The sequence below is a fragment of the Pelodiscus sinensis genome, chromosome 4 (assembly GCF_049634645.1).
Source record: "Pelodiscus sinensis isolate JC-2024 chromosome 4, ASM4963464v1, whole genome shotgun sequence".
Classification (NCBI taxonomy): domain Eukaryota; kingdom Metazoa; phylum Chordata; order Testudines; family Trionychidae; genus Pelodiscus; species Pelodiscus sinensis.
Genome location: NC_134714.1, coordinates 59,147,926 through 59,171,847, shown reverse-complemented (window position 1 = coordinate 59,171,847; position 23,922 = coordinate 59,147,926). Strand labels below are relative to the sequence as shown.

Sequence of the window (23,922 nt, the reverse complement as noted above, 5' to 3'; positions counted from 1 at the left end):
AAGCAAATGCAGTAGTCCTCTCTGTGTTGTCCTCATGAAGTTGTGTGAGGACAGCCCCAAGTCCATAATCAGAAGTATCAGTAGTCACAATTGTGGGCAATGCAGGACTGAATAGTGCAAGTACTGGACTATGTACAATCAAGTCTTTCACAGTTTCCAAACTAGCTTGTGCATCCATTGTCCATACCAAGTTTGAACTTCCCCATAGTAATTCTGGTAATGGTTCAATGACGGAAGCATAATTGGGAATGAATTTTGCATACCAGGAGGTTAGACCCAAGAAGGAATGTAAGGTTTGCAAATCTGATGGAGGAGGAGCATTTGAAATTGCTAGGATATGATCTGGATCAGGTTTTAGTCCAGCCGGTGAAATTGTATGTCCCAGAAAGGAGAGTTCTGTTTGTCTACATTTGCATTTAGACATATTGAGCTTGAGGCCTGCAGTGCTGATGCAGTTTAGTACAGATTGCAGATTGTCATGCTCCTCAGAAGTATTTCCAAACACGATAATATCATCCAGATAGCACTGAACTCCATGTTGATTCTTCAGAATCAATGACATTTTTTGGAAGGCACTTGGGGCAAATGCAAGACGGCATGGAACCCGTTTAAAATGAAATAGTCCCTCATGAGTAATAAATGCTGTGAGGTCTCTGCTATCTTCTTGCAACATATCCTGCTGGTACGTGCTCTGCAAATCAAGAGTAGAAAACATCTTTGCTCCATGGAGTTCTGCAAATACTTCTTCAGTGTGAGGAAGAGGGTGGCTGTCAATCACAATAGCTTTATTTGGCTCCCTTAAGTCCACACAAAGGCGAATGCCTCCATCCTTCTTCTGTGTCACTACTATAGGTGAAACCCATTCCGAGGAGTCAATCTCTTCAATAATGTCTTTTTGAACAAGTTTTTTATGTTCCTCTGAAACAGCTTCCCTGACTGAAAATGGTAAGTGCCGTAACTGCTGTCGTACAGGCGTCACATTATGTCGCATTTTAACTTTATGCACAAACCCATAAGCACAGCTAAGTTTATCCTCAACCTGGTCTTGGGTCCCAGCTGAAACTGGGGTATGTACTGCAAGAGTACTTTGCTGAGGTTTCAATTCGTCCATTAACTACCCTGAGGTTTAAAGCAGCCAATAAATCTCTGCCAAGGATAGGAGTACCTTTGTGAACAATGTAAAACTCTGCATTTACACAGCAATCACCAAAAGTTACTGTTGCTGGCAGGCAGCCATGTACTGGAATTTGGTTTTTCAAATAGCACACAAAGTGAAGTTTGGGTTCAGTAAGAGGCACATCTTTAAAGTAATGCAAATACAGTAAAACTCCAATAGTCCGACATCCAATATTGTGGCATTCCTGATAGTCCGGCATCAAAATGGCAAGAGCCTAGTGAGTGAGCTTCGGCAAAAAATGAGTCACAAGGTAACAGCGGCAGCAGCTGAACTGAGCGAAAAGGGTAAAAAAGGGTTAAAAAACTAAAACATTACAGTATATTGTATACAGTATGTACAATAAAAAGGGTTAAGAACACTTTATATACAGTATATACTATATACAGTATATACATAACCATCTTATAGTACCTCCTGATACTCCGGCATATCTGATAATCCGGCACCACCTAGGTCCCAAAGGTTCTGGATTATCGGAAATCTACTGTAGATGGAATCAGGTAGTATAGATACTGCTGAACCAGTGTCCAACATTAGCTGAATAGGATGTGATTTGCCTGAAGGTGTGGCAGAAACATGTACAGTGCACCTTATCTGTTCTGGAATATGTGCAGTAGTGACTTTGTCCACTCTCAGAACAGTAACATCTGGTATTGTAACTGCATGCACCTATTGATTGGACTGGCTACTGCAGCATACCTTAGCAAAATGCTCGATCTTTTTGCAGTGATTGCACTGAGCTTCTTTTGCAGGACATCTTGTGTAGCTTGCAAGGTGTTGTGGGAATCCATAGCGAAAGCATGCTTTTGCTGTGCTTTGAATTTGCTGATTCTGTGGTTTTTCATTAGTTTTCCCCTTGTGATTGTTTGTCTGCAGCAATAGTGGACTTTTCTGCAAAGGAGTAACAGCCTGAACTGGGCCTCCTGTATCCATGCTCATTATTTTGGCTTCTGCTAAAGCTGACTCAATCTACTCAATAACTCAATGGTTATTGCTTTTTCCAGTGTAAATTTTGGTTCTAGAAGCAAGCGTTCTCTTACAAGAAGCATGGTTGTTTTCTCAATGAGCTGGTCTCTAATAATCTCATCTGCCATATTCCCAAAATCACAAGTTACAATCAGACTCCTCAGAGAAGCAATATACTGCATTATAGTCTCCCCTGGTTTCTGCTCACGCTGGCGAAATCTGTAGCGATTAGCTCCTACATTCACTTTTGGCACAAAAAAGTTCTTTAATGCAATGAGTGCAGTCTCATTTATCATCTGCAAGGGGAAAAGTGTAAAATATATGCTGCCCTTCTGCTCCAAGGCAGTGGATTAGCAGAGCACGCTTTCTTACTTCAGAAATCTCTGTAGCACTGATTGCAAGCAGATAAGTCTCAAACATACGGATTCAGGCAGTAAAAGCAATTGGAGGCTCACCTGGGCTTTGCAGAAAGGGTGCAGGTGGGTTCAGAGGCAGATCCATCCTTGTCGCCAAAATGTTGTATCATGCAAGCAAGGAAGTAACAAACTTCAACAGGCCTTTATTTACCAAAGGTGAAACCTCTTTACAAAGCTGCTGCTGCTCCCCTCTGTAGCTCTCACTCAGGCCTGTCCCATCTCTCCCGCCCCCCTTCCTGTTTCCTGTGCTTCCAGATTCCCAACAGCCAGTGCTCCCAGTTCTAATAATTACAAGCAGCATCTCAAACACCACACTAGGCTAGATCACTAATGGAGCAAAGGCCAAACCAGATCTAGGGAAAGTGCAAGTGATCACCTATATTAAGGAACCTCATTATGGCAATGAAATATGTTGATTGACGACTTAACACAAGGGTGGGCAATGAAATGGTGGCAGTTTGCCAGTGTTAGCCCCTGGTGGGTGGTTTGCCAGGGTTTGCCTACTGCTATATTTTCCTTCACCTAGGCAGGTACAGGCAATTGCAGCTCCTGTTGGCCATAAATTACCATTCCCGGCCAATGGAAGCTGCAGAAAGCGGCACGGACCAGAACACCAAGATCTAAGCATTCTTACCTTGCTGACATGCTTTCCAGTGCTGCAGTCTCAGACACACCACAGCAAGTGTGTGTCTAGGAGGAGCTTCTTTCTGGAAGTTTCCATAGGTGAAGTACATACTGATTTACTAATCACTGACAAACATCTGCAAGAAGCAGATGAATTCCTGAGTCAAGGCATGAATCATTGCAAACACGACAAAGACGACTGTACAAAACAGTCAGAAACTTTTAAGAAATCATGGTGGGTGGTTTCCAGGGATCTTGCCATAAAATAAGCTTTATTGTTCAAGAGCTCCAGACTAGTTGTCCCTAACATAACAGGAAATCCTGGACAGACTGTATGAGGAACACCGAGGCATTTCAAAATGCAGGAAGGGAGCTAAACAAACAAACAGTTTGGTGGCTTCAGATGAGCAAAAAACTCCAGCAGAGAGCTGAGAAATGTGAAATATGTGCTGGCATGAAACCAATCCACTGGAACTGTTACTATCATTCCCTGTACTAGACAGACGGTGACAAAGTCAGGACTGATCTTTTCTATCTGGATAATGCCACCTGTCTTTTGATGACAGAGTATGTCTCAAGATTCATTCAAGTGGCCAGGCCACTCAGGACCACATCATGTGCATTTGTGGAGAGAATAAAAGCTATGTTTTGCCTGATTTAGGATTCTGAAGCAAGATACATCTCTAACAGCGGGCTTCAGTTTTCCTTGGAGATTTTCAAGTAGTCTGCAGGTACCTACAATTTCATTCTTGTCAGATCCAATTCACAGTTCTATTGAAGTAATGGGAAGCAGAACATGTAGTAATGAAAATAAAATGACTTCTTTCTAAATCCACAAATCCTCATTTAGCCCTGTATCCATACCTCCAGCAAATAATGATGGAAAGGAAGTTGAAGTCCACTATCTCGACCTTTCTTTCCCAAGTAGACTCTTCTTGGCCAAAATTCCCAAGATTACAGAAGGAGGAAAGTCAATAGAAACACCAACAGAATGTGGCCTTTCAAAGTATACCATTGGGTTAAATCCTTGGCTGTAGTGAAAGACCCTCAAGAAAAGGGGATTGTTCAGGGAGGCATCAGAACATCTTGAAACTACTTTGTTAGAATGCCAACAGGAATCATCCATTGGAATCAATGTCGTCAGTCCTGAGTCACCAAGAGGACATTCAATCCACATAAATAACTATCCTGAAATGGAACCTGTGAACTACATCCTGACTGCCCATATATTACCACATGTAACCTCTTGAAACTCTCTCTAGGAGCTATTCTGCAAGAAAGAGTCTCCTGCATTCCTGGAGGATTACACAAAATCTTGATAAGTCAAAGAAGTCAGAGGACTAATAGTCAAATGCCTCAAAAGGGACAGAATTAATCACTGACACAAATCTGAAGGTGGAGGCAGTCTATCCTATTTTCATAAGACAGCTGTTTCATGTAAAGTTAGGATAAAGGTTTTATCTCTCTGTTTAGAAAGGTGGGTGCAGTGTTAGTTGTGAATCTTTAGAATGACCCCTAAATGTGTCAGAGCAAGAAAAATTTAAAAAAAAATCAGCCTTGAATTCCCCCCAAACACAGTGTGCTGGGTCTCTAAACTTTACATACCACAAGTACTTTAATCCAGCTCCTTTTCACCTTCTAAAAACCTACTTCAAAGTAGTCTCAATCTTCATGGAGAATCTCTTTTTTTCTTTTTTGGTATTGTATTAGTGCTTTGTGTTACATTCCCTATACTCCCTCACACCTACATGATATCCAGGGACAAACTTCACCCCTCAAAATGTAGTCTTATAACTATTTATCTTCAATAGTGTAAGGTAATGAAAAACTGCATGTGGTCATATAAAGATTGTGTCATGATGCATGTGCACAAGAGGGCTAAATTAAGATTGTGCAGGCATTTTCTAAATGTTGACTGCTTGATTTTGCAACCTTAATAAAGTTATTTTAACACAGGGATTTTTTTGTATAAAATTGCAAATATAAAAGCCTAACTATTGCATATATTCATAGCATGATGACAGAGGAAAACAGTAATACTATTTTATTTTCTATTGGACAAAAAAAATATAGTAAAAGTATATACAGTGCATCCTTGAAAGCAAAAGGAGAGAAGAATTTACAAAACAGAACCTAATACTGTTATACTGAAAAAACTGAAGCCCAATCCTGCAAATATGCAAAAGAGTAATTTTATGTCCATGAGTCATCATTATTCATCTTGCACCATAAGGTGCATAAAGGAGAAGTCAAATGATGCCCATTATCCCTATTCAGAATTGATTTTCCAGGCCTTTTATATGCAGGTGTAATAATGTGGCTTCAGCTATGGAGTATGCCTCTAGGTGGGCCTCTCCATCTCTTGCCCTACAGATTCCAATGAAATACTTTTTTATGATGTACATGATTAAACTCGATTGGACTAATTATTCTTTTTTTAAATTTGTTCATCTGTTAGTGTTCCGGAGCATACTTCAAACCAAAAAGGAAAAGCACTGAAATAAAAATAAAGACTGGATTCAAAAGTTTAATAATGAAATGCAGTATTCTGCATATAAACTCTTCTGTTTATTATTATTAATAAATTAGCTTTTAAGCTTCTTGGGCAAAAGATGTTTGTCACTGTGAAAATGTACATTTTTTATCAATAAATAGTTAAAAAAAAAAAAAAAAAAAAAAAAACCCCACACAAATACGCCAACCTAATCATTTTTCAATAAGGTCAATATTAAACTATCCTCCAAAGATTAAGTGAATTCATGTTGATTTAAACAGTATATATTATGTTGTAATGCAAGGGTTTTTTTATAAAGAAAAAACATGCATATGACTGTGATCAATTTGAATAATTAGCTAGGAGTTCTGATGTCAAAAACTGTTGGCAGGAACAAATGGGGCAGATGTTTTTTTAGTTCCACAGTGTAGAAAACCCTTATGAATGTAAACAATATGTGATTAGCACTTCTTTAATGGGCATCAAACCTCCTCCCAACATAGCTATCAAAAACCACAATCACCAGCTCCATTCATCACTTCAAAATGTCTCACTGTAAACCAGAATACACGAAACAACTCACCTCTGGTCAACATATTTATTTGGCTAAATGACTCCTTATTGTTATCTGAACATTATCACTATTCCATTATGCCCAGCTAAATTACCGGGAACCAAAAGTTATATGTAACTTCACACTAATCCAGATCTCATAAAAACAACAAAACTGATAAATACAGTACATGGTAGACCATTATGGTCTCAGAGATCATTATGTATTTTGATATTCAAACTTAGTTTCTTTCATTGACATTGAAATGTTACATTGCTATGTGGCGGACTGGTGTTAATGAGGCCAATTCCATCAGGGTGGCTGTGATGGGATGGGTCACAGAAGTCCCTTTGGGGTTGTCATGTGGTATGCTGATGCCCCCTTCCTGATCTCTCGGGCTGCCTACTACCTTGTCCAATCTTAGAGGTTTCTAGAAGGCATGTCTTTGTCAGACCAACCATAGTTTGGGCTTACAAGAAAAACATGAAACACAAAACCATTCACAAGTCATTATCTTGATCATCCATTCAGTTACGGTATGGCTTTTACAACAATACATGGACTAATATAGGCATGTCAAACTCAAAGCCTACTAAGGGACACACACAAACAAGAACTGATAGCTTTCAGGGCCACCAAGGATTCCCAGATGGTTTGTCGAGCCAAAAATAAAAAAAAAAAAGCCACACGTATTTTAGGTACCAGGCAGAAGGCACCAATACACCCGGCAACCCTAGGGCCACCAAAGAAAATGTACTTTGTCAGAAAGTTGTAGTTATTTATGATTATAGATTATGTTTTAGGTATATTTTATAATATTACAATAACTTGATGTGTAAAATTGTTATTTGCTCATATTAAATACTTTTTAAATTAATTTTACATATTTTTAATTTAAATTTTGTATATGATACATAACTTGTTTTGTTGAAATAAACACCAATATAGACCATGGTTAATCAAATAGAACAGGCGTCTGTGAAAATTTCAGATACTTTGTAAGTTTGAAATTTTGCATAAAGATGATAATTATTCATGCAATTGCAAAAAACTGACATTTATTGATATAAAAATAATATACATTTTGTGATTTTATTTGGTAATAAATAAAAAGAAAATATTAACAAAATAACTCCTTCCTCTCCCCCAGAACCAGGCACTCCTTTATACCCATTCTAACCTAATCCCCCTCCATTCCCCCAGAGCCAGCCCCCCCAACCTAATGCTGCCCTCCTCCCTCAGAGCCAGGCTCTCCCAGGCCCTCCCTGCCCCAACCTAATACCTGGGTCCCGGAGTTGATGTTGACACCTGAGACACTGGGGAAGTGTGAGCACAGCAGCCAATTGTGAGCGCCTGCTGGAGTGCCCAGCGCAGAGAGTCCAGCCAGCCGTGAGTGCGTGCGCAGAGCAGCTCGGCTGGTTGTGAGCAGTTGCTGCAGCTCAGAGCAGCCCGACTGGCTCTGAGCAGGCACTCGGCCATGTGCTCCGAGCTGCCAGCGGGCCGCAATTCATTCTTTTATAAAAATGTTCTGGCAGGTTGCAAAAAATTTCCATCAGGCCGCATGCGGCCCTCCAAACACCAGTTTGGCATGCCTGGACTAATAAAACAAATTCCCACTTAATATTTCCAACTTCACATATAAGAAAGATACATACACTCAAATAGGATATACAGATTCAGTAGATTACAACTTTAAAAATGACATCTTATATGACTCATTTCACATAAAGCATCTTTGAGTCATGCATATTTATGTGCCAATTTTCATAAAGCATGGATGGCATATGAAGATATTTAGCCACCTAAGGTCCAAGATGGATCTCCAGTCTCCCTGGGATGTGATAGCCCCAGCTTTGGAGGATTAAGTTGGTAACATCTGGGTGAAGAGACCACACGTGGCCACGAAGCACTGTCTAAGGAGTCCCTGAATTTATGGTAGACTGATACTAGCCATGACTGTAGAGGTCTGAGTCCGGCAATCCCCACCACATATGTACATGTGGACATGTAGCCTCGAGTTTGAGACAATTCCTCACCATGGTGGTAGAGAACTGGTGGAGACTGAACAATGCCTACCAGGATCTTGAACCCTGAGAGAGGGAAAAGCAAACACTCAGCCTTGCGTTGAGTCTAGAACTACTCCTATAAGCTCTATTTTCTGAACTTGGGATAGACTGAATTTCTCTTTGTTTATCAATAGACCTAGGTCATCTAACATAGCCTTGATGAGCCCCAGCTGAGCACTAGCTGAGCATTAGACTAGGCCTTGATCAGCCAGTCACCCAGATCTGGAAACACTTGAATGTATTGCTAGCAGAGCTGCCACCACTGCCATACGTTTGGTGAATGCATAGGGGGCTGCGGACAGGATGAAAGGAAGGACTGCAAATTGATAGTGGACCCTGTTAACCACAAAACCTCGGGTATTTGCTATGTGATTGGATAATCACTACATGAATGTGTCTAATTTAAGTCAAGCGTGGCATACCAATCTGCCATATCTAGAGAGGGAATAATGGAGGCTCTAGTGCTAATGTGGTATAGACTGGTCCTGCACTTGATGCTGGGCCCCCAGTTTCTTACCTCTGCTCTATTGACTGTGGTGGCATGAAGAAGATGGAGGCAATGGATAATGCTCCAGACTGTAACCTGGCTCCTACCCTGAGTCTGATTAGAAGGCTCAGAAGGTCCAGAAAGACCACTGGAGGGGACTTTGTCACTGGGGAAGCCATGAGGCAGGATGATCTGTTGCCCATGAATCCAGATCTGTAGGAGTCTGACTCTGAGTTTGAGGGTCATGGAGGGGCCTCAATCCTCACCACCAATCTCACTGATACTGAAGACTGGCTGCAATCTCTCAAATCATGCAAAGAGGGAGACCTCAGCTGCATCAAAGCTGGCTTTCCTTTTGACTGTTTCATGGCCTTGCTGATGGCTGAGGAGCCAGTGCCTAGTCTTGCCTCGGCAGTGAGAATGGTACTGTTAAGTGCATTAAGTCCTACGCCACATTAAAAGCCTTGGGTGTCAATGACACTGATAGCCATTCTGATGGTACCGGTGAATGGTGTTGGCCCAAACTCGACTTCCTAGGTTGGTCTGGAATCAACATGACCTCCTCCGGGGGCTTCCGCATCACAGCCCAGTTGTGGTACTGGTACTGGCCAGCTAATGGTCTTTGCAGAAGGCAAGCACCCACAATCTTTCTTCTTTCTCTGGCCTGGGGATTGCAACCAGTGCCAAGAGGACGTCTGGCCATGAGAAGTGGCATGGTGATGTTGGTCTCTGCCTTTCTCTTTTCTAAGCACAGTATCTTTCAACACTGATGCTGGAGTACCCACACCAATGAAGATGAACTAGACACCGACTACATGGTGCCAGGGGCACACTGGGGCTCCAAAGCCACCTTCATGAGAAGAATGTGGAGATGCTGGTCTCTTTCAAGTTTGAGGCCTGAACTCCCTGCTGATTTTGCTATCAATCTTTCTGGTGGCCCAGATACTTCAGATAGGAGGAATGAAGGTCACTCTTTGGCATGTGCTTAGCGCATAACTGGCAAGCCTTGAATCCTGGGAATGAGGCATGCCCTGGGAAGCACTTGAGCAGTTGAGGAAAGGGGTCCCCCCAACTCCACTAATTGCCAGGGCTTGACGAATGGCAGTGAAAACCGCTCACCAGCCCCATACTGTGCATGCGCAAGAGCCGCATTGAGCATGTGCGCACTGTGGATGAACGGGGTGTGTGGCTAAAATCTACTCGCCATGGGCAAGTAGATTGTATTGTTTGTCGAGCCCTGATAACTGCTAACTAGAAGCAATGACTAAGGCTACATTTCCACTTACAAATGGATCAATGCTCCATCTATCAATCTTCTAGAGTTTGATTTAAGGGGTCTAGTAAAGACCCACTAAATCAAATGCTGAGGGCACCCCCGTCAACCACGATATTCCTCGCTGTCAGAAGGAGTAAAGGAAGTTGATGGGAGAGTGTCTCCCATCGACCTCCCAGTGTGGGACTATCCCAGGAAAAAAATTGATTCAAGGTATGTCAACTCCAGCTATGCAATTCTCATAGCTGGAGTTGCATATCTTGCATCAATTTTCTCCACCAGTGTAGACCTGGCCTAAGAAAACTAACTACAACTATATACAGTATAAAAGAGAAGCACTGATCTACTGGTGGTAAGAAGGTCCAGAAGAAGGGGCAAGTCAGCAGATCCCTATATTGGGTGCCATTTTGTTCCTACTCCAGAGGGCACCTATGCTGACCCCATAGCTAGCTGCTAAGGGAAAAATCTTCTAGCTACTGTGCATGTGTGCACACACACCCCGATTGGAATGCACATGAACAAGCACGCAGAAGAAATATACATTATTTACAAGATCCTGGTTAGAGGCTCGTCAAGCAAGAGAAAATTTCATGTAAAACCAAGATATACTGGCTGCAGGTTTTTCTGCAGGAAATCTATATAGTAACAGATGTGCAAAGTAATTTTAAATAAACTGGGAATAGAGCTATCTAGACAGTGTTATATTTTTTATGAAACTTGAATATGAAGTTCTAACAATATTTCCAATCAGACCTTCCGATCCGTGCAATTAGCTATCTTCTCCACTACTCAGCATGCTGGTTACACCTTGCTTTTATGAATGAGGTGTTAAAATAACATGATTACCTTCTGAACTGGAAATGTTCGAAAGAGCTCTGGAGATTGAAGTTCTAGATGAATTTTATTTATTTTCTTACCCAAAAAAGAATTGACTGACTCCAGATCAAATAACTATATTTTAATCTGTCATCTCTGTTTTGAAGCCAATTTGCAACACATTATGTCAGGATGCAGTGTATGAATGAGTCAGAGCTGATATGAGAGGTAGCATGATTAACCTGCCATAAGTCATACAGTAGTTAAGAGTGATTGGGGTGGCCTGAGGAAATGGCAATACTTAGAGAGGGAAATAAGATTAAATAAATAATAGTAGAAAAGGGGCCAGACTTTGTTGCATTTAGTAGTACTTGCTGTATTTGAAATACTCAAAATACTTTGCGAATGTAATTCAGCTGAGCCCACCAAATAATGACCACCTCTAAAGCAGAATATAAATTCCACCAGTCCTGGGCCAGTCAAGTACACAACAGATTTACCAGGACATAGGACAAAACCAGAGGTTAAAGTAAGCCGGTGTTCCCTGGTAAATCACTCCAGCAACAAGCCTGCCAGCAGAGGCACTCTGCTGTACTGGAAGAGAGGGTGTGCTCCCAGTCTGGCTAACCTGGTTGCCTGCTGCTTAGTGCGTAGCCTACAGGAAACCCTGGGAAAGGGGCTGGCCTGGGGCATGCCCCTCCCCATCCGAGACTACCCCAGCCATAAGCCCCTTCTCCTGGGCATCATTTTTGGAGGACAGGGAGGCTGCAGCCATACATACTGGGTCACTGCTGCTCTTCTTCTTCTCCTGATTATCAAGAAACAAGTGGAAGGAGCACAGCCTGACTGCATTCCTCTCCGTCCCTCTCACCTTATTAATTGGAAGGGCAATTCTAGGTGACAAGGAGGTGTTCAGAATATCCCCTAACTTGTGATGTGTATCTGCCAACCTCCTGTAGGAGAATCTCAAGATTTTGCCAAGAGGGTAACAGATGAGCTGCAAAGTTCTTAAGATTGTCACGTAGTGACTGGGAAGGAGGCCTCATCTGGTAGCGAGAAGGAGAAGTTTGCTGGAGGGGTAGATTTCCCTTCAGACTCTTCTTCCTATCTAAAAAAAGTTTCCTCTGCTCTTGGCTCAGGGGCTCTGGACATCCATGCTGTAGGAGGCCATCTGGTAGACTCCCTCTGAGACACTGGATGGCTATGAAAGGTGTATTTATGTTCCCCAAGATTGCAATAAAGCAATATGGAGGCACTGATGAATCAGAGGTGTAAAACACATCTTTTAATCTAATCAACATTGTGGTAATTTTTGTATGCTGCTCCAAGAGTGACACCAAAGGAGGGGTGTTTAAAGGTCTCAGGTAGCCTTTCATTGGACTCAGGTGTCTAACTGACCTGAGGTAACCCCTTCTCAGCCTGTAAGACAGAAGCATTAGAATGATAAAAATTCAACATACTTGACTCCCACTTTTTACAATCCCCGTCTGGTTCCTTGGTTTTGACCCTATGTCTGTCACACCTGTCCCTGGTTCCCCCCCTCTTTGGTGTCCTTGTACCGATTTCCTTTCATGTCCTAGGCTTAGTAGCTCCTCTCTACAGAAATATTGAGGGGAGAGTCCTTTAACTGTGGGCAGATTGATTTTTGCCCACTTCCCAGAACCAAGAAAACCAGGACCACTCTATTTGAAGCTTCCGACCCTGACTTTGTCACAGTATTCATCTCAAAACCTTCAATGAAGAAATACATAGTTACTTGTGAGGCACACAATTTAATGAAAAAGTGATCCAAGGAAAAACAAGGAAAAAGAATAAAAATAGCATTTATTAGTGTTTTGTGGGTATGGAGCTAGACTATAAGGATTTCTGAGGAACAATGAATATATAGTATCTACTTGTAAAGCTACTATGGGTCATTTTCAGGCCCTTAAACAAAAAACTACTAGCTGGCACGGAAATGTTACATTTTTGCATAGAAGTATATGCCATAGCCAAATAATGAGCAGAAAGACTACAACTGCTTCTAAATAAAAAGTCCATCATGTGTTCCTGATATTCTTATTATGAATAGCAGCAAAATACTAGCAAGAGTTGCAAAAGAAATATTGAGGGGAGGGTAACTACAAAGATGAATGTAGATCACAGAGTTTTATAATGTTTTGTGTAATGTGCTTACTAGGTCGGATAAGAATAAATGTTAAACAACTATAACTCTGCTGGCTACCCTTCTCTGGTTAGCATGGAAGAATAGTCTTCTAGGCCCTTAATAAAGATCTCTCAGGCAAACTGCTTGTGATTGTATCTGATGTTAAGAAAGAAAGAGATCAAAAGGATTCCTGTGAACCAGCATGATCACACAGTTGATCTTAGGAGTAATTAGAATATAGATTGTGTTATAATGAATGAATTAAAAGTTTGTACTAATAGAAGCTTGCATTAGGAATTAGACTGATACCTTTTGTATGAACAATGGTATCCCTTTCCCCCTCATGTGTGAATTGATTGTGTAGTTCCTGTGGGGATAGGAATGTGAATGCAATGCGAGTTTTTGGAGAGATAACAACTTGTGGGTCCAACGGTTTCAGAGTCCAGACGCTGGAAGAGGGGAGGGGGCTCAAAGACTCAGAGGCATCAAGGTACCATAAATTGGATCCGATACAAAGCAGACTGATGGAAGACATATGGACAGCCTTGGAGTGTTAAAAAGCAAGGGCTCGGTTACAAACAAGACAGCCCTGAATAACACTGGGAAGGAGACACCAACACGCTGATGTTAAGAGTAAAGAACAACTCCCAGATAAACTGATATTAAGCAGAATGGATGGTGATTGATTAAGAGCTGATGAAGCAAAATCCATAGACCTGAATAGGAGAAAAGTCCTATAAAAGATGGAATATCCTGCACACATCTCCAAGTCTCATCTTGTCAACATTGGAGTGTTGGTCCGGACTGAGAGAAGCCCCCATTCCTCCCCCTTGCATTTAACTCCCCAGGCTAGTGAGTTGTTGTGAGAAACAGACTGATAACTTAAAGCAAAGCAAGACATGGTTTGTGTGTTTCTGTGTGGGCGTGCGTGAATATGCATATAACAGAGTAGCGTTACATTGTCAATAAAGGTGGCATTTTGCCTTTTCCCCCTAAAAAGATCTTGTGAGACTCTTTCAAGTGTATCAATAATATTTCATGGCCATGTTTCTACTACTTTATAAGCATTTATGAACAACAATTTCATTTGTATAATTTTTAAATTTTTGTTTTGCATCTATCATAATTGTTTATCATTTAATTTGCAGCTTACTCTTCTCTTCAAAATGTATGAACAAGGTCTGGTTTGAGGCTAGACATGGCCTGAGACAATCAAAGTCATGAGGTCAGAAGATGCAGCTGGAAAAAATAGCTAAGGACAGAGCATGACGGGAGTAATCTGCTCAATGAAAAGTACATTCAGCTGTGTCTCAGGCCACACCTGCATAGAAAATACAATGCAGGAGACAGAAAAGACAGAGTTTAAACTATTCTTACATCCTGAAACCGCATTCTCCCATCTTCAGAATCTTGCTATGTATATATAGCAAATCTTGGGGTGGGCATGCAAGGATTACTGATTGAAGCTTTGGGCCACAGCTGTCCTGTAACTATTCTCTTCAGCAGATGCATTATGTTACTTCATGCCTCTTTATTATTTCATTTCTTCCTGTCTGTCTTCATTCACGTTAAACATTCCTTTTCACATGAAACTGGTTTTCTTAGACTCATTCATAAATGTATTTTCTCTAATATCCCATCTGCTAACTTGTGGCAGAAACATTAATAAATGGAAGCAGAGAGAAGTATAGTTTGGCCTATGCAGATGAAATTATTTCAAAAGTATTGCAATTCTGCAGTGGCTCATATTAAGAGAAAAACAGTTAACTAGTCACTTCAGCTTCTTCTAGATTATATTTGGAATTCAAACTCCTGCACTACAAAACTCCAGACATTGTGCCTTATGTTGAGACTCTTCTAGAAGGTGTTTGCTTGCTGTTCTTACCAGGCACGCTGCTAACCCTCAATCAAAGCTAGTGCCCTTGGGATTTATTGATTTAGTGGCATTTAACAGATATGAGAATTAATATGTTTTGCTTTTGAGAGTGAGGTTTAAATTCATTCAAAACAGGCATTTTATGTGACTGAAAATTCAATCTGTTTTTCTACAGAGAATTTTTTAACAACGGGTGTTTTTTCTTTAATCAGTTGACTTCACTGCACTGAAACACTGTAGTTTTATGTCAGCCTAGGAGCACAAAACAGCTACACTGAAATGATAATGTAGCTGGTGATGTTGTCTAACTATGCTGCTACTTTGGTTGGTTTCTACAAAAATTACAGAGATTTCACATTTTTTATTGTTGTTTCTAAAATGTAACAAACACATAACAGATTATATTTAGATCCATAGCTTCCACCAGTTTAAAATGCAGATATCCTAAAAAATGTCCTAAGCGACGTGAAGCAGTAATAGAGAAAATAATTGGAAGCCAGATAAAGTAATTCACAAAAAAACTTCAGGAAGTACAACAAGGATTGCATATATCTCACTTCTAGAGGAATATTGCATCTGATGTGCTTATTGAGTTATAGTGTCTTGGGCAGGAAGGCTTTTCTATCTTACACTCTGTCTCGGTATTTTACAAGAAGGATTATTATAGCAGCTGCTGGCCAGGAGATTAGAGATTTTCTTTTCTCATTAAGCTACTAAGAAAGTTTTGCTGTCTTTTATAGGCTGCTTAAGTATGTATCCCTCATGCTGCATCCAAGGTAGATGTAAAGTTAACCACGAAGATGGTGCTCCTCATGCTCAGAATAAAGAATAAGCATGCAATTTCATTTTCTGTCTGTTCCAGTGGTACAGGAATGCAAAGATAAATCCATCTTTCCTATTACCTGTTGCTATCTCTTCTTCCCTCCCCTAAACTCTTCTCATTAGCTTTCCCATGTTTCTGTCTCTTTTGCTTTTCCTTATATATTTTTTTATTGTCTGTTTTCATCCACCATCATAAAGATGCAGACTTCCTGAGTTCCGGGGGATATTGGACTCCTACCCCCACCCCCACTTCCATCCCTGCTTCCCACGCCTCTTCTTTTCTCAAATTCCCATGCCGAGCCTCTTCCTGCCCCGTTTCATCTGACCCTCTGCCTCTTCTTGTCCCAGCTCCTTCCACACCCCTCAGTGCCTCCTGCACGCTGCTGAATACCTGGTCACCAGCAGGTGGGAGACACTGATGAGGGACGGGGAGGATCTGATTGCTAGGGCCACCAGTGATCCCACTATTATTTTCTGTAGCTGCATCAGCCCCGAGCACCTAAACAGTCAGCACTTATGCACCATCATTAAAGGTTTTCGGTTATCGGATACCTCTTTTTGAGGGAGCAGTGATTATTTGCTGGACTTCAGATCTGCTGAGTCAGTCTTACGGGATGCAGCAATTAAAGGTACTCACTAAGAAGAGATGGTGTTTCTGACAATGTCAGTCCAGTATATTAGTATTATAGGGATAGAAGCCATAGTAGTAAGTTAATTATAGAGATAGAAGTCTATTATAGAGATAGGAGCCGTATTTAATTATTAAACTTTGATTAGCAAACAATTCTAAAAGAGAATTTTCAAGCTGTATCATAAATTTCAATATTGTTACATTGTACCAGATTTGAAAGTGGCAAATAATAGCTTTAAAAAAAACCTACAGAATGCCATGTACTGTCCCAAATTTTTGCCTCCTGACTATATGGGAGAGGACTGATCTAATTTCTAAGTAACCAACAATAAAATTGCACAGAAAAACACAAAACAAAACAAAAAACCTGGAAGAATAAACAAAAGATTACATGAAGATATTGCTACAATACATGATGCTTCTTCCATGCATTTATCTTAACCACTAAAAAATCAGTTGGCAGCAAAAGCACTGGCTTACCAATATACAAATTTAGCAAATCTCAGTGTACTAGAAATATTCCCTCAATATTTTACATTTATATACCATGTATTAAAATTATTTATAGCCATTAGGTAGATTAACATTTATCAATTACCACAGCTGAGAGCTTTTACTGAAGTATTTCTTACTTTAGCTTCTGAAGTAGGTTCCAAAAAGCACAGGCGATTCCCAAGTCCCTCAGCTGCCAGGCAGAACTTTCGTTGTTCTTTCTGAATGTTGGCAACACACTGAAGTACTACTTCATCATCCTGTTGAGAAACACAAGGATGAGTGAGAAAAAGTAAAATACCGATAAGGGTTTCCAGTTATGACACAAGCTACATTATTACTAAACTGGAATTTTGCATCTGTTTAAATTTTTCAATAATGTTGTATCTGTGAGCATCCCAGGATATGAGAAAGAAAAGGTGGGTGAGACAATATCATTTATTGGACCAACTTCTGTTGGTGAAAAGGAGCAGCTTTCAAGCTTTACCGAGTTGTTCTTCTGGTATTATATCACCCACCTTGTCCGTGTATTTAAAGACAGTCATATATCCATATTTTCAAATATGGCAGTATTAGACCATAAGGACTTTAATTATATAGCTACTTGTAATCAGGGATCAGGTTAGGCAAAAGTTGTAATACATCATGTTTGTATAGTGCTGAATTGTTTTGGAAGTTTATTTCTGTCATTTTATTTTCCTCATCTACAGTTTTAGAATTTGTATTTGTAACAGGAGATAAACAGTACTTTGCTATTAGTCTAAGTGAATAGTGCAAAAAAGGAGAAAAATGAAACCAAGTTTCTGTCTAGCACTAGAAAAAATGAGCAACTTGGAATCTGTCCTTATTTTAAATTATGAAGACAGAGCTAATTCCATCCACGCTAAAGCTTACTTAGCTAACAAAATAATCTGAGTCCTTAACATGTCTGAGTTTGAGACACAACTTTGGGCCAAGTTAGGTTCAGTGGGGGCAAATGACCAAAGTCCACAGGTAAGTGAAAACATGGAGCCCTGGGAGAAGGTTCAGAAATTTTTGGGGGGAGGGGAAGAGGGGGTAGGGAGGGAACACAGGCTTTAATAGTAGGGACAAAGAAGAGATAAGATAGATCTTGGGGGAAAAATCAAATCAGTATCTTAAATGTCTGCATATGAATGCAAGAAGTATGGGGAATAAGCAGAAAGAACTCATAATGCTAGTAAATAAATACAATTATGACAAAGTTGGCATCGCATACTGGTGGGATAATATACAACTGGAATATTGGTATAGAAGGATACAGTTTGCTCAGGTAGGCGGGGGGAAAGGGAAGAGATATTGCCTTATGCATAAAAAAATATATACACTTGGACTGAGGTTGAGATTGAAGTAGGACAGACTTATTAAGGGTCTCTAGGTAATGATAAAAGGGGTAAAAACAAGGGTGATGTGATGGTAGGGGTTTACTGTAGGCCACCTAAGAATAAGTAGTGAATAAAGCTTTTTAAACAAATTCATCCAAAGCACAGGACATGGTGGTGATGGTGGACTTCAACTATCCAGATATCTGTTGGGAAAATTATACACCAAGGCACAGATTATCCAAAAACTTCTTTTGGAATGTATTAGAGACCAGCAGTGAAAGGAACTTAACATTTCTTACAGGTACTGTCCTATTACAATCTGGGTCCCTGCCAGCTATTTAAATAGTTCCTCACAGGCTTTTCCTGCAGCTCAGCCAGCTCTCATCAAAGCTCCGCACTTAGGTGTGCCCGCATAGTTTCACCACTGTTGGAGACATTTTTTTTTATATTTCAGAAGTTAGACAAAGATACTAGAGGAAGGCTGTTCCCAAACTCATTTTAACAAACAAGGAGGAATGGGTTGAGAATTTGAAAGTGGAAGGCAGCTCAGGTGAAAGTGATTGGAATAATGAATTCTACTATTTCATAAGGAATGGTAGAAAGGAGAAGAGCAAAACAAAGACAATGGCTTTCAGAAGGGAAGACTTATGCAAATTTAGGAGTTGGTAAGTAAGATTCCTTGGGAAGCAATTCTAAGAGGAAAAATAATTGAAGACAGTTGTAAGTTTTTCAGAGAGACTTTATTAAGGGCTCAAGAACAAACTATTCAACTGCATAGGAAAGATAGGAGGTATGTCAAGAGACCACCCTGGCTTAAATTGAATGATCTAAAAATCAAAAAGGAGTCCTACAAAAAGAAGAAACTAGGTCAAATTACAAAGGATGAATATAAACAAATAACACAAGAACGTATGGGCAAAATTAGAAAGGCCATTGCACAAAATTAAATTAAACTAGCTAGAGCAGGCCTGGGCAAAATATCCTCTGTGGGCTGGATCCAGCCCACCAAGCCACCAGATCCAGTCGCAGATGCAGTAGGGAAGTCTCTGGCAGATTTCCTGCCTGCCTCCCACACAGGCTGAGAAAAGCTGCTGAAGGGTTTTATTTGAACAGCTGTGAGCCTTTCCACGCAGCTTCCGCTACAGTACATTCCCAGTGCAGGGGCGGAGCCACGCCTTCTCAGAGAATGACAGAGGCCCAGGCCACTTTGAGTTCACAGGCTCCAGCCCTAGGCCCCTGATGCATCTAACTTCCCATCCACAGGGTCATACTAAAACCAAAATAATTTATGACAATTAACACTTGAGACATGTATTAATTAACAGTTAAATCAGTATACCAATAATACATTAAAAATGTAACTTTAATTGTGAGTTTCGACTGCAAGCAAAACTCTTTATTTTAGGAACACTTTTCTGGCTTTGTTGTTTGCAAACTCATAATTGAAGAAAAATCTAATTTACGTGCAACATCACTGTTAATGTTAAGCATTGCTAGCCCATTGAAATGCTCTTGTCCCATTGCAGAATGATGATAGTTCTTTACTTGTTTTAACATGCTGATTGTGCGTTCACCTGAAGCCACTGATACAGGGAGACTGACAAAAATATGTAATGCAATTATGATATTAGGAAATACAGCTGACATCCTGAAATCAAATATTTCTTGAAGCAGTTCTTTTGGCGTGCAGGTCGATTTAAAGTTGGTAGAATGTATACATTTCAGGAAGCTGATCTCGTCACAGAGATCTCTTGAAGTTTTGTCATTGTATCTTCATTGAAACTATTCAGCTGCTGAATATAAATCTTCATCCCTGAGTTCTCTGAGCTCCTAAAGGGATCCAAAAAGGGTAAAAAAATTTTGCAGACACTCAAATCAACATGTAAGACTAGATTTGAGGGAGTCAATCACAACAAAAACCCAAACCCATTGACTCAATAGTGCCTTTCTGCATCAGACTGACACGTTAGGCTGTGATTGGTGGAAACCTCATGTGAAATGTCAATACCCTGTGCTACTAATTTGGATTCAGAAAGGATTGTGTTCCATTGATCATGAATATTTGGAATCATATATATAGTAGCCCAATGTCTGTGAGTCTGTAACGCTGACATACATGGCCCTGCCCCCAGGCTTTATACGTCAGCGCCCCGCCCCTCTTCCCGTCCCGCTGTGGCGGCTTGGCTGAGTGCTGCGCCGCTCAGCTGGGCCGCGGCAGGGGAGCAAGCAGTGCAAGCAGCTGTTTGGGCTCCCCCACAGCGGGAGGAGGAGAGGGGGCAGGGCGGTGATTTAACCGCCCCCGCCCCCGGCCATGTACGTCACCACCCCGCCCTCCTCCCTCGAGGCAGCCTGGCTGAGCAGGCAGCACTCAGCCGAGCGCCATGGTGGAAGGGGAAGGGAGATGGGGGAGAGACGGAGGGGAGAGAGAGGCAGGAGGAGGAGGAGAAGAGAAAAGGAGAGTGAGAGGCAGGAGCGGGAGAAGAGAAAGAAAGAGACAGAGAGAGAGAGGCAGAAGGCGAGAGAGGCAGGAGGCAGAGGAGAGCTGAGAGAGAGAGGGGAAGGCAGTAGGAGGAGACAGAGAGAGTGAAAGAGATGGAGCGAGAGACCGGAGGCTCAGGAGAGAAGACCAACGTGGAGGAGAGATCTGAAAATCCCATCTTATGACAGGCTAATTGTCTAGTATCTTTAAGAAGCTATTCAATGTTATCGCTCTCAACACCTAATGTAGCATTGCGTACTTCAATTACAAGATTAGTTTCGTAGATCATTTTTAGCAGCTTCATCCACATGGATATTACAATGCATTCAAATTTGGATGCATACTTCTGAATTGACTTAAGCTCTGTGCAAGCCTGTGCTGCAGGTAAGAGATTCAAGCTCACTTAAAGCCTTTCTCACAGAGTCAAAATGCTGTGTGACTGGTTTAACACCATCAATTTATGCTGACCATCTCGTTGTCAACATGCCATGAAGGGAAACAGGCAGAAGTTGCTTCAGAATTTTTCACCTTTTGAGGACTGTTACTAAAGAACTTGTACAATTGCTGAATTGTTCCTAAGTATGTGATTGTGCTGAACCATGGAAGGAAGCAATCAACGCCAACAAGATTTAGTGTGTGGTTACCACAACTGGAGAAAATACAGTTTGGATTTTATTCAAGAATGACTGCTTATACTCCGTTGTATTTCCTAGCCATATTAGGTCCATTGTCATAGGCTTGGCCAAAGCAGACCTGAAAATGTAATTTGAAGCCTTCCAAAATTTCTAATACATGAGTGGCGATTTCTTTTTCAAATTTTTCATCAAACAAAATGAATCGTTCTTCAATTGAAACCTTTGAACTTCCTACAATTTTAACATATCGAACAACTGAGGTCATCTGTTCTTTATGAGAACAGTCTGGAGTTGCATCAATAATCATTGAAAAGTACTTTGCATGTTGTATCTCTTCAAGAACTGTTGTTTGAACAAATGTCCCACACAGTTCAATAAACTCGATTTGTATTCTGGTAGACAGATAATGGACTTGCATGTGTTGTCCGCTCTCTTATGATTCACAAACATGTTTACCATGACCTGATAAAATGAGTCTTACTTGCTAAAAAGCTTAAGCATACCAAGAACGTTTCTATTTGTAGGGTCACCAATATGATGACTGGCACCAAACAAAGCCAATCCCAATTCAGGAAGAAAAAGAATGATATTCAATATGTGCTCAAGGAGTTTTTTTTCCAGTTATCGGTTAGTGTTTATTTCACTCAGAAGTAAGTTTTCAATTGAACTGTCTTTGAACTTCCTCCAACCTCTACTGATGCTCCAACCAGAAAAATGAAACCGGCTACAGAGTACAGAGCCTGCTTTTCCATGCTCCAGCAGAGCCAGTCTCTTGTGTAGATATTTCCATTTAGAAGAGTTTGTGTCAGCAGACGAGTGGGAAAAGCATGATTTTCTGCATCTTTTGATATATTACTTAGAATCTGAAAGCAACTAACTTTGAGAAACAACGGCATTTGAGCAACATTTTTCTTATCAAGTCCAATATCAGGTTTGATGCCACTGTTACACTGTGTCCTTTGCTAGTCCTATGTTCTTGCTCATGCTGCACAGCATCTCCAAGGTCCTCATTTTCTGCCTGCACAGTCTCTAAATTGAGCGTAGACTCTGCATCTTTCGCTACTGTTGGTATTTCTGTATCTTGATTAATGACCTCCTCATTTTGAGGCAGTGGCATTGAAGTGTCATTTGTGGGTTCAAAGTTTTCATCATCAGAACTGGATGAAACTGTCAATGTGGTCACCGTCTAATGGTTGAGGCAGCTTTTCTGTGAGAAATGATGCAATTGGCTTTAAACTCTTAACTACAGCTTCACTCTGTTGTTTTCGCTGTCTCTTACTTGTGCCACTTTCAAATTTCCGCTTCATTTTTATAAAGGAGTTCTTTTAAAACACAGTAACACACAATACATTAATTTTCTAAAGGCTTCTGGTTATACAAAATTGTAATTGTATATACTTCACAATGAATATTATTAATAACTGTTTGGGGGTGTTATTTACTACGGCCCTTGTAGCCTTATTTCAAAGTATTGAAATTTCATCTCCTGTGTTTCAGTTATTAAATTCCTCTAATAACTGGTGTGACATTATGAATACGAACACGGGGTGATTGCCATATTAGATATAAAGTTTATTTAGCAACTAGAATTAAAAGTTTATCATCACAAAAAAAAGCCTTTAAAGGTTAATCTAAAACTGGACGAAGAGGCAGCTTACAGCTGAGCCTGATATGGTTATTATATACACAAGAAAAAAAGAACATGAAAATCTCCTATGCAGAGATGTACATCTAATTTAAAGGTTAAACTCACTGTCAGAACAAGCAAAATCACTTTACAGTAACAGAATTAATAATTTTGAAAACTTCTAAACTGTGTGAAGACTGTAAACAATATTTCATAATGTACAATCACTAATCACAGAGGCTACTCCAGTCACACAGATGAAAACTTACATGTGACCGAATAATTACTGAAGGCCCAAGCTCCACAATGATTTAGATCAATTTTTGCAGGTATATATAGCTTCTTTTGTTGTCTCTGTTATAACTGCAGGGTGTATAGTAAATGGAAATGACTTGGTAGAAAAATGTCAAAATCTGAGGCCCCTTTGTTTCCTGAGGCCTGAGCCAAATGGCCCTCCTGGCCCCCTCTCTGATGGGGCCTGGGCAGAGCAGGCAGGGAGTCTGGTCAAGAAGGTTGCTGGCTGGGATTCAAGCAGGTAAGTCTCCTAGCCAGAGCCTGCCTCTGGCATCCCCTACCCTCTGCTCCCCTCCTGGCCCGATAGTCCCCCTCCCACCCTCCAGATCCTGCATTCCAATCCCCCGCCCCAGGTGACCGCTCCTCCTGTCCCACATCACAACCCATACCCTTTGCTCCCTCCTACACCCACATCCCCTCCCAGATTCTGCACCCCAATCTCTTGCCCCAGGTCACAGCACAAACCCTTCTATCACCTCCTGCACCCTAGTCCCCTTCCCCAGGTCATCAACCCCTCTTGTCCATGGTCACAACCCAAACCTCTGCACCCTAGTCTCTTAACTGAGGTCACAGAACTGCCTCCATCTTAACATCCTTCCAGACTCCACACCCACTTCTGCACTCCACTCCCTTCTGCAAGCTCCCTTCTGCACCCATCCTCCATCCCAGACCCCGTACCTCCCACCATTAATATGGAAGTGTGCT

The 23,922-nt window shown here is 41.0% G+C and overlaps 1 protein-coding gene across 20 annotated transcripts in view; it reads right to left on the bottom strand.

The window, feature by feature from the left end:
* Positions 1 to 23,922, bottom strand: part of RYR3 (ryanodine receptor 3) — a 527,532-nt gene that overhangs the window by 414,845 nt on the left and 88,765 nt on the right. For all 20 annotated transcript variants that reach the window (XM_025189447.2, XM_075927046.1, XM_075927052.1 and 17 more), the window contains exon 2: positions 16,980 to 17,099. In XM_025189447.2, the coding sequence (XP_025045232.1) occupies positions 16,980 to 17,099 (120 nt within the window). The remainder of the gene's footprint in view (positions 1 to 16,979; positions 17,100 to 23,922) is intronic.